Source organism: Misgurnus anguillicaudatus, chromosome 24, assembly GCF_027580225.2.
Source record: "Misgurnus anguillicaudatus chromosome 24, ASM2758022v2, whole genome shotgun sequence".
NCBI classification, from domain to species: domain Eukaryota; kingdom Metazoa; phylum Chordata; class Actinopteri; order Cypriniformes; family Cobitidae; genus Misgurnus; species Misgurnus anguillicaudatus.
Genome location: NC_073360.2, coordinates 47,766,519 through 47,777,506, shown reverse-complemented (window position 1 = coordinate 47,777,506; position 10,988 = coordinate 47,766,519). Strand labels below are relative to the sequence as shown.

The window sequence follows — 10,988 nt, the reverse complement described above, 5'->3', positions numbered from 1 at the left end:
ATATATTCTTTGTGATTCAGTCGTGCTTGTTTAACAACACCTAAACACATTATTTTTTAGGCTACTTTGAATAAATAAGTTAAAAAGCAACCAGGTCACAGGACAATGAATTATGGCAGATATAGTCCTAAACGTATTACACACACACACACACACACACACATATATTACATACTATTTTAATGGTCTGTAAGTACTTTATCTAATTCATTATACTAACTGTGTGTGATTTCTGACATAATGGCATTTGGAACCACTGTTTTAGGGGTCTTGAGAATGAACACACTAACAACTGTTTTATATAGGGAGTTTTTTTATTGTTCTGGGAGGGACTGGAAGAATCTAATTTGGGAATACATTTATTTAAACTGTAAATCTTTGAAGCATTGCTGTACTTTGAAATTCAGATTTTTGTGCATGCAAATAATCCTTGATTGACACAGTTTGTCATTCTGTATTTATTTCTGAAAATGTTTATTTCTGGTAAATTTTTATTTTCCAGCAAACCGAATACGGCGCATTATGGTGCCACTCACATTGAATGCTGCAGGGTTTGATGTCTTTCTCAGAGAGCAGTTTCCACTTCTAGGTGAAGCACCTTATGATCTGTGTAGAATGGATAAGCACAGAAGGTTACATGTTTTGAATTATTCAATCAAGACACCAAATGCAATAAAGGCCATGGGAGAACTAGGAAGATCTTCTCTGTATATCAGACCAAAGGTATTTTTAGTTTTTATTTGTAATGCGTGATGTGAACTTTTAAACCTTTTCCCGCTTGACTTATTTTTTAGCAGTTTTTCATATGAATTTTGCTTAAAAAGTGTGGGAAAAATAAAATCAGCTATACAATTGATCTTTTTCCAGAATATAATGAGTATGACCTTAAGTTTCATAAGTTTGAAATTACAGATTAAAAAACTTGATGTCTTTTTTGTAGCAGTTTGCTTGAAAAGACTCACTATAATAATTATTTAATAAATTTAGCATTTTGTTTTGTGATCTATTTTAGAGGGACAAAGAAATTACAATCTCAGATGAGTCAGATGAACTTTCTGAGGTAAACAGAAAAATATAAGTACCCTGCATTTTATACTTCTGGCTCAGTTTTACACTTTAATTTAATTGCATATTACAATAACAACTCAATCACTAAGTCTGAGACTCTTGCAGGGAAGTGACATTGAGACCTCTTCTGTGGAGTCTTTGGATTCAGAAAACATGGAAAGGACAAACAATTCACCTCTTCATGCTTCTAGTTCAGTAACTGAATTGAGCCAAATGGGTGTTATTCATTCAGAGACTTGTCCTTTTCCATCTGAAAATACCCCTCCTGTACTAAATGTGACGCAGTCCCTTGATGGGGCTAATACACATATTCAGTTAAGTCCTACTTATTCCCCTCTTTCAGAACTAAGCCCCATTCCCTCCCACCTTGGTGAGGACAGTCCTGCACATTTGCCTGCTTCTGAGAGAAGCCCTGTCCACTCCCATCCTACTGAGGTCAGTCTTGTGGATTTGCTTGCTCCTGTAAGAAGCCCTGTCTACTTCCATCTTAGTGAGGACAGTCCTGGACATTTGCCTGCTTCTGAAAGAAGCCCTGTCCGCCCACGTATTCATCAAGAAAGTTTGGATATTGTTCCTGTTCCTGATGCAAATTCAGCTACTGACATTGGTGACATAATTAAAAGACTTCAGGGACAAATATTAAGAGAGCCACCACGGGCAAACATAATAAATGTTTATAGAGAGGATGTGTTAGATTGTACACTACGGGCCTTTCAGAGGCAAAGGTTTAATGCAGAGGCCCGGGTGGATGTAGCATTTGTTGATGTCGATGGCAAAGGGGAGGGATCTGTAGATGAGGGTGGGCCCAGACGTGAGTTCCTGCGTCTTCTGATGCAGGAAGTTCAACACTGCAGGATATTTGAGGGACCAGAAGAATCACGGTCATTAGCCCTCCATGGTGATGGTATGTTATTTTTAAAGTTACTCTGTACAAATGTACTCAATAGTATAGAATTAGACATAGCTGGTTTTGTTTATGAATGGTTTAATTAAAACACCTTTTCCTTCATAGCAGTTCAAAAAGGACTGTATAGGACCATTGGGAAAATGATTTCGATGGCTGTGGTTCAGGGAGGGTTGCCCATCAATTTCTTTTCAGAGAGGCTGTATTGCCAAATTAGTGCCAGTCCGCCGCCTAAGTATACATTGGAGGAAGTGACAGACCTTGACATCTGTAGTCAAATGGAGAAAGTAAGTATTTGTGTTAGATTTGAATAATGTAATCACAAATGAATAAAATTACTACATGCAGGAAACGTTTAGAAATGTACATTTTATGATGTGTTCATGATTTGTTCTAAGGTTGTACAGCATTAATGTTATGTCCATTTTTACCAGACGTAATGTAATCCCCAGGTGTGCCTAGAATGTGTCTGTGAAGTTCCAGCTCAGAATACCCTACAGATCATTTATTAAAGCATGTCCAAAAGAACCTATTTCAGAATGAGCTGTTTTCATGTACAGTGAGAAAAATAAGTATGTGAACACCCTGCTATTTTGCAAGTTCTCCCACTTAGAAATCATGGAGGGGTCTGAAATTGTCATCATAGGTGCATGTCCACTGAGAGACATAATCTAAAAAAAAATCCAGAAATCACAATGTATGATTTTTTTTTAACTATTTATGTCTATGATGATCAAATCTTTAATATGGATGAGCTTATTTCAACAGCTAAGTTGGAGTGGAATCTTTGTCAAGGCAGACTATAAATTTTTACACATTGTAGGGTCGTTATGTTCACACACTGCAAACACACAATTATGTCCAAACACCTTTTGCATAAATAGGTGCGCTTTAAGAATTGATGGAAGCATACCAGTTCCGTTCCACTGCTAATTTTAATTGAGTAATGGCAAGCATGACCTGAAATTGCTTATTGATTCTGAGTTTAGGAAGCAAATGGAAAAAAATTATAACTGTCATTAATTAATTTTTTAAAAAATGCATTTCATTTTTCCGTAAACATGAAAGATGCTTTCATTGGGGGCTGCAATTAATTTTAGATTGTTTGCTGGGCTGGATGCCATGTTACATATAGGAAATAGTAATATTGAGCCCTTTAGAGTGTTTTTTGTATTTCAGATCAACACCGCAAAATCTGTGGAGGAAGCCAGGGAAGCAATTTCTTGCTTTGCTGACACCCTAGGAGTAATGGGTGCCTTGACTTATGTCAGGAGTTTAGAAGACCGGGATAGGGTAATAGAAATTGCTCTTCAATTCTATCTGCAGGACAGACTTTCTCAAGCTCTTTCACAGTAAGTTCCAGAGAAGTGTGAAAATGTTAAATATTGAAAGAGAATAAGATATTAACACAAACTGAAGTTTTTCATTTATAGTTACTGATTTTCTATGCTGTCTTGCACCCTAGGCTAAAGGAAGGTCTAATGACTTTGGGGCTTCTGGATGAAATTGTAGCAAACCCAGCAGTATTTCACCAAGTCTTTACACGATCTGCTGTGCCTCTAACTTCGACAGACATAGCCAACCTTTTTGAACCAATTTTCTCACCAGCTGGAAGCAATAGGAGGAGGTCTGAGAACCGAACTCTCGCTTTCTGGAGAGACTGGTTATTGGAGGTGGAGGGTAAGCTTTATATAGACATTTGTTGTGCTTGAATGGCAAATGTTTGTCTGTCTTTACCAACCCTCTCTCTGAAGGTACATGTTACTGGTCCTACTTGCTCCCACACCGAGCGGGTCTCGAACCGACTATCAGTCTGACATGAGAGCCATCCAATTTAGGGCATGACCTGCGTCTGAAATTGCATACTTGATAGGAATGTCTTTTCAGTCTCTTTAATAGAATACATCCAGAAAATACAGGAATTGTGTATATAGAATTAAAAACTGTATAAAAATAAAAACTGAAGTGTCAAGTTTTTAGGGTAAACTCCCCTTCCACTTGAGCAATAGCAGGAAACGGCAGGATCTCTTAAACCTAAATAAAATTAAATCCTAATTTAATAGTCTTTTTACTTAATTCTGCTCAAAAACGCTCGAGAGGTACATATTTCCTGTATTTTCTGTAAAATAAATATGGATGGACATTAAAACTTCTAAAACAAGTCTGGTGGTGGTGGTGGCCTAAGACTTTTGCACAGTAATGTATACTGTTGGTGTGCCTCCAAGAACAGGGTTGGAAAACACTGATATATTGTTATCGAGAAGTGACTCAATGTTTGGGCTGTATCAGTGGCTATTTACTACTTCTATTTAGCTTACTTTAAAGAGCAGACATGCAGTTAAATTTTAGTTTGCACAATGTGAATTTGGTCATGCTGGCATATCAGGATTAAAAGGGATAATTCACCCAAAAATGCTGTCATCATTTCCTCACCCTCATGTTGATAAAAACCTGTATGAGTTTGTTTATTCTGTTTAATACAAAATAAGATATTTTGACAAATTATGGTAAATAAATACAAAGTACAAATAGACTTCTATGTAATTTGTTTGTCAGTAAATGTTACCATCTACTGTAGTGCTTATGAACAACATGATGACAGAATTTTCAACTGAACTATCCTTTTAAGTACCAAGATTACTTGAAATGCCTATAGTCTGCTGCTTTTGTCCTTTTACTACCTCTTGGGTCATGGAGAATAAAAAATTTTAATTGACTAAAAAAACATTTCCTGACATTTAAATGAATCTTGTATAAAAAAGTTGCTATATCTAATTAGATTTTTAATGTACTGAACAGTCCTAACAATTCTCTGCACCTTCTTGTCAAAAATATCTTGCATTTGAAAGTTACTGAACAATGAATTGGTCAAAGGTCATAATAGCCAGAGTAAATACACTTACATATCTTGATAATTTTAATAGATTGGAAGTGAGTTGATGTTGTTGCGGTATGCATTACGTATTTGGTCATTTCAGTTACAATAGATAATTCTTTTTTAATAGACCATTTTGCAAGATGTAAACAAAACTCCTCCAGAAACACTTCCCGTCCCAGTTTGTAACTGATTTCTTTATATCACATATTAAGAAAACATCTTAAAGCTGTTTGTCTAACCTTTTGATTCAGTTCTATATGTTCTGTTGGTTGTATTTCATCACAACGTTTATGTAGTGTTAAAAAAATGAAACAGGAAGTGCTTGTGGACCAGTGTTGTTTACATCTTGCAAAATGGTCTGTAGGCATTCAAAACATTTCAATTTGTTTTATTCAGTTACGTTCTATGATTGGAACAGTGATCATTAGTATTTTCTGCTAATAATATCATGAACATAAAGAAAATGTATTTGTACATTTTTGTCTTGTTTTCCATTATAGAAGAAAATGTTGACAATGTAAAGCTGGAGGACGTATTAATCTTTGCCAGTGGAGCATCTAAAATCCCTCTCTCAGGGTTTAATGAGAAACCAACAATCACATTCACTGAACCAGGATTAGGTCGAAACCTTCCAACAGCTAACACATGTTCAGTGACCCTTAATTTGCCAATGTGCCCAACATTTAAGGACTTTTCTGGGGAAATGGCCTTTGGCATTGCCTGTGCCAAAACATTTGGCACTGCCTAATATTTTATTAATAATCCTTTTATTATGGGCCATGAAATAAAATAGTTATGTTTCATTTGGGGTGTTCGGTGTTACATAAATTTGTAATGTAAAAGAAAATTATTGTAGTTCACCATAAAGTTTCTATATTGTAATTGATCGTATTAAATAACTAAGAAATGTTTGTCATGTATTTCAACAAAGTTTCTAGATTGTAATTGATCGTATTAAATAACTAAGAAATGTTTGTCATGTATTTCAACAAAGTTTCTAGATTGTAATTGATCGTATTAAATAACTAAGAAATGTTTGTCATGTATTTCAACAAAGTTTCTAGATTGTATTTCATCGTTTCAAATAACTGAGAAATGTTTTTCATGTTTTATTTTCTTTTTTTACTTTCTATGATTTCTCCATACAGTTTCTAGGTCAGATAAGAAAGTTTGAACTTGTCTGATTTTTTCCAAATCAATAAAAAAGACATTTGTTGGTTTATTATTTATAAACTATATATTATTATGTGGTGTTGGAATAAAGTGAAGAATAATTAAGCATTAAGCTTGGTGTTTAAAAGCTCTGTTTCACTATAAATCTTAGCTCAGTTATTTTATGAATGGAAATCAGATGTGTCAATTTAATGAGGACATCGAAAAGTCATATTATTTTAAAATGAAGATTTAATGAGTGTTTATTAAGAACAAAATTATTTATTGGATGGTTAGGAATCTGTGTAGATTTTCATTTCCCCAATTAAGCACCATCCATTTAATAATTTTAATAAATATAATCATTTACACGGCATTATTTTATTATAATATATTAACATTTAATATAGATAGAATATAATTACTATTAGATAGCCTGCACTTATTGCGAACGTATTAAGTTTATTTACTAAATAAAACATGTTTTCACCTTCTGTAGATAGCATATCGCTATAAGAAAATGATATTGTCACTGTGCATAAATAAATAGAAAATGTCTATATTTTTACTTTTGAGTTAAGTTAAAACCAACTGACAAAGTGAAAGAACTAAGAAGAAACTATGAATAATAAATTGCAATCAAGGTGATAAAATACTATTCATTATTGTAATGAATTGTATTGCTGTGTTTATAAGGGCAAACCTGGTAACGTCCGTATTCTGCTATTAAGCGCCATCTACTGTCGGGAGGTGAATTTGTGCTATAATTTAGCCTGTCTGATGTTTTAGCTTTGCGCAGGTGTTTTGTTTAATTTCACATTATTCAAAAAAGTCAGTCATTTTGGTTTTCCTTTAAATCTTGAAAATGTTAAATAATAAATTATACAACAATTAAATTTATTTTAAAACGAAAACTACTTTTAAAACCAGAAATGTTGCATCTTTGATCATTGGGTTTAAGACTCGTCTCTAATTTAAATAGCTACAGATTTTTTTTTAAATCTGCCTGACTGACTAACTTCTGTAACTTTGTAAAAAAAACATGAATTAATTTAGCCTACTATTAAATTAACTAAATGACATTTTGCCAAAAATCCTTTGTGTTTAGCTCTGCGAAGTAGTCTAAGCGAGTTTAGATTTCCTGAACGACTTTTGCTAATGTTACTGCAGCATTCTTTTATTTACAGAAAGTAGGCTAAATCGGATATGTGAGAAATAGAAACTTTTAAAATTAGCCTTAGCCTACATCATGTTTACACATGTGCATGCAGGAATATGTATTTATGTGGGGTAATGTAAAGTTGCCTATCAGCAACCAGATTCATGCTATTTAAGATTCATGTGGCTTCCGCCACAGAATAACCCTTTCTGTTTTACTTACTTTTAATTACACTTCATGTAACTTTTTAAATAATCAATTTCAAAATTCAAACGTGGACTAACGTTAGTTGAAGAACATGGCTGAAGCATTTTCGACGTCAAATTGAGATAAGAAAACATCAACGTGTAACAACGTGTTGTTACACGTACAAAACACATTATGAAGACGATGGGTTACCAACACAGCCACCGGTCGCCATAAATACGCGTTAACAACGTGTAAGTACACGTAGAAACGTGTTACATGTTGTTTTATAAAGATTATCAAAAATGTTGTTTTGGCTTATTGTTTGTATGTGGCTGACATGAAAATGAATGGAATTTAATGACAAAGTTTAGTGTCAGAAAGCCTGTTTAGTAGGAACTAAAGTCCATTTGGTATTTCCGAGAGGGACCATTATCAGTGTTACCCGCCGGTGAAAACGGCTGCTATGTTATGTAATGTGTACATATAATGTAGGTAAGTCCGAGTAGTATTGCATGCTATTATTATATTTTGATTCTGATGTTTATATTGATCGCGTTTGATCGGTTATCGTCTGCAATTTGACGCGCTGTTTCTGCTGAGTCATCATATCATGCTTAGTGATACATGTAAGTTAACAGATACGAACATGTGTATGTAATTATTAATATAAGCGCCATTTACTCGACCCATTATTGTGTTGTTGTTGACCATATTGTCACATTGAATATAGACATATCTGTTAGATATATTTGTGTTTTATATGTATATTTACTGATAATACCATGGTGCTATTCTATTCTATCAAGTAATCCCTGCTGAAAAAACAACATAGACAACATAATTCCCATGGTTGTCTGGTGCTGGTTTAGCTGGTGATCACCAGCATCAAAACACAACATATGCTGGTCTTGCTGGTATGACCAGCATGGGATGCTGGTGCTGGTATGCTGATGACCAACAGCTAAACCAGCATAGACCAGCATGGTAATTATGCTGGTTGTCACCAGCAAACCAGCACCAAAACACAACATACCGGTATGCTGGTCTTGCTGGTAGCCTATGCAGTTTTTTTTTCTTCAGGGATGTTAATGTAAATATGAGAGTGGTGATTATTTTTAATTATTTCTCTTGTTTCTTTTTAGAGCATTACAGTGTATTTCATATCATATCAGCGGCAGATGCATACATTGGATTGACATTAAACATCTCCTTTAAAGACGTCTCCTCTCCTTATTTTCTTACTAGAACCTGGTCCATATTTGGCCACCTCAACCAGCTAAACCTTAAGGGGCGGTTTCCCACACAGGGCTTATCCTAGTCCCAGACTAAAATGCATTTGTGAGCTGCTTTAATTAAAAAACACCTTGTCCTGTTTAATTTTTAATATATTTTCTTGATATTGTTTGTCTTAAGATGCACACCTTTAGTGTTTTTTGTAAGGTATGTTTGTAAAATCTTCTTAAATGACCTAAGGCCTAGTCATGGATTAACCTAAACCCTGTTCCGGGAAACCTCCCCTAAATGTAGTAAGGTTTACTACAACCAGACCATCAACCTTATCACTTTGACATGTACTGTATGACTTTTATTTGAATGAATAATACAGTTACTATAACATCTTACAATGTTGATACTTCTTTTTAGTTTCTTCTTTTTAGTGCCTGCATAGAACTTCCCGTAACAGCCAATGCTGTATCATTCCACATAAACAAATTGCCTTCTGCGTGACAGTCTGCATGACAGTGTTTAGTACGGCTGATTCTTTAAGTCAGTGTTTCCCAATCCTGGTCCTCGGGCACCCTCCTCGCAGTTTACCATTTTGGAAGGAGGCTGATGAGTTGAGTCAGGTGTTTTAAATAAGGAGACATCTAAAACTATCTGGTGGTGGGGGGGGGGGGGGGTCCGAGGACCAGGATTGGGAAACACTGCTTTAGGTTGTGAGAATCGTGGAGGTGGAGTACAAATGAACCCAATTGTAATAGTGTAGAATTTTTATCACACAACTTGTTTTAGGAGCTTTATTTACTCTCCCTTAAGAAAAATAAACATGCAGTAAAGCCGATTGATTGCCTATTGGTTTACTACAAATAGCATGGATATATATATATTAATACAGTAGCAAAACTGTTTATTTTCTATCATCATTGGGAGGTTGTTATTTTCTATTTTATCATATTACTTACGTATTAAGATTATAAATGTTGCTGTAAAGGAACTGAAGAAATTATTTGAATTATTAAATTATTCTCTCTTGAATATGCAAATGAAAAGTGCAGTTGAAGTTTTTAAGCCTTTATTTTCATATAGATACCTGTACAATGACATTCTTCCTTTTTTATTACCACATTACATTCAACGGTGATTGTCATTAAAATAATAAAGTAGAAATAAACCTGTTTTACAATATATGGTGTATGTGCAGTGTAAGTGTGACCTCTCAAAATGTGACCCCTGAATTTAACCCATCCCAGTGAGTGGTGAACACATGCGGAGCAGTGGGCAGCTATTTCTTCAGTCCCGAGGAGAAATGAAACTGTTCCTTAGTATTCACGTCCTGTAACTTACACTTCTGTATGTATTGCCAGAGGATATACGTGGAAACAGTTTGGTATGGGGACAATTGGTCATTTTAACAAAGGAACCGGCTCTTCTATGGACTGCTAGACTTGCAGGAAGGGTAGTGCTGTTCCTCTCTGCAGTCTTTATCCCTCTCTACAGGCTCTAGCAGTTCATTTCTATGTTGCTACCATATAACATTATGCATATGATCAAGATGCTCTTAATGCAATAACAGGTATTTTAGCTTTCCTTAAAGACTGACAAAATAATTATGTTAAATCTCATTTACCAGCCCAGAGAATAGGGCTATAGCAGAAGGCAGGAGACATAATCATTTTAAAAATTAACAAAGCATTTACTGAATAATCTGAACAGTGTGTTTCTATACCATGCAAAGTTAATGGACAATTACTGACATTATGGTCCCATGACATAAAAGACTTTGAAAATGATTATATGATTAATGTGTAAATAAAATATGAAAAAACACACGAATTAACACTATTATGTGCACAGCATGTTTGCCCTCTGAAAATAAAACACACCCACATACACTTTTCAACAGCTTGGCTCTTCACTGGTTGAAAACACCGCTAATTTCAAGGCGTTGACGTCACGTCAGGTCGTCACGTGGGTCGCACACGCGGATAGGCGCTGAAAGTTCAAGAGGTTCGGTCAGACGTTCGATTAGCCGTTCGGTGGGTCGATCGGTCGGTCGGTGGTTTTATTTTCGCACTGATCTCCTGCCATAAGCCCGCGCCTGTCTCGTCCCTCTCCATGGTTCTTTTTGCGCGTTCCCCCGCCCATCAATCAATCATCCGACCGTGGCGCGTCTTTATCACCTTACTTTTATATTTATTTTTATTCAGTAACGGATATGATTTAACATGAAGCGAAGTAGCCTACAATACTTTAAACATACTTAAGTAAAAGTAAAGTACAGATTTTAAAAACTACTCAAAGTAAAAGTACACAAAAAAAAACTCAGTTACAGCAAGGAGAGTTAATGTAATTTGTTATTTTCACCTCTGCATGAATGCATAAAAATGTTTTCTTGATCGTTTATCTGCTTCTGTTCT

General features: G+C 35.1%; 1 protein-coding gene across 1 annotated transcript; it reads left to right on the top strand.

The window, feature by feature from the left end:
• The first annotated feature begins 467 nt into the window (after positions 1-467).
• Positions 468-5,963, top strand: LOC141361668 (G2/M phase-specific E3 ubiquitin-protein ligase-like). The gene is made up of 7 exons (XM_073863284.1): positions 468-723; positions 1,013-1,060; positions 1,174-1,972; positions 2,081-2,259; positions 3,152-3,324; positions 3,438-3,652; positions 5,351-5,963. The coding sequence occupies exons 1-7, from the start codon at positions 523-525 to the stop codon at positions 5,596-5,598; spliced, it is 1,863 nt and encodes a 620-aa protein (XP_073719385.1). The 5' UTR covers positions 468-522; the 3' UTR covers positions 5,599-5,963.
• The last annotated feature ends 5,025 nt before the right edge of the window (positions 5,964-10,988 follow it).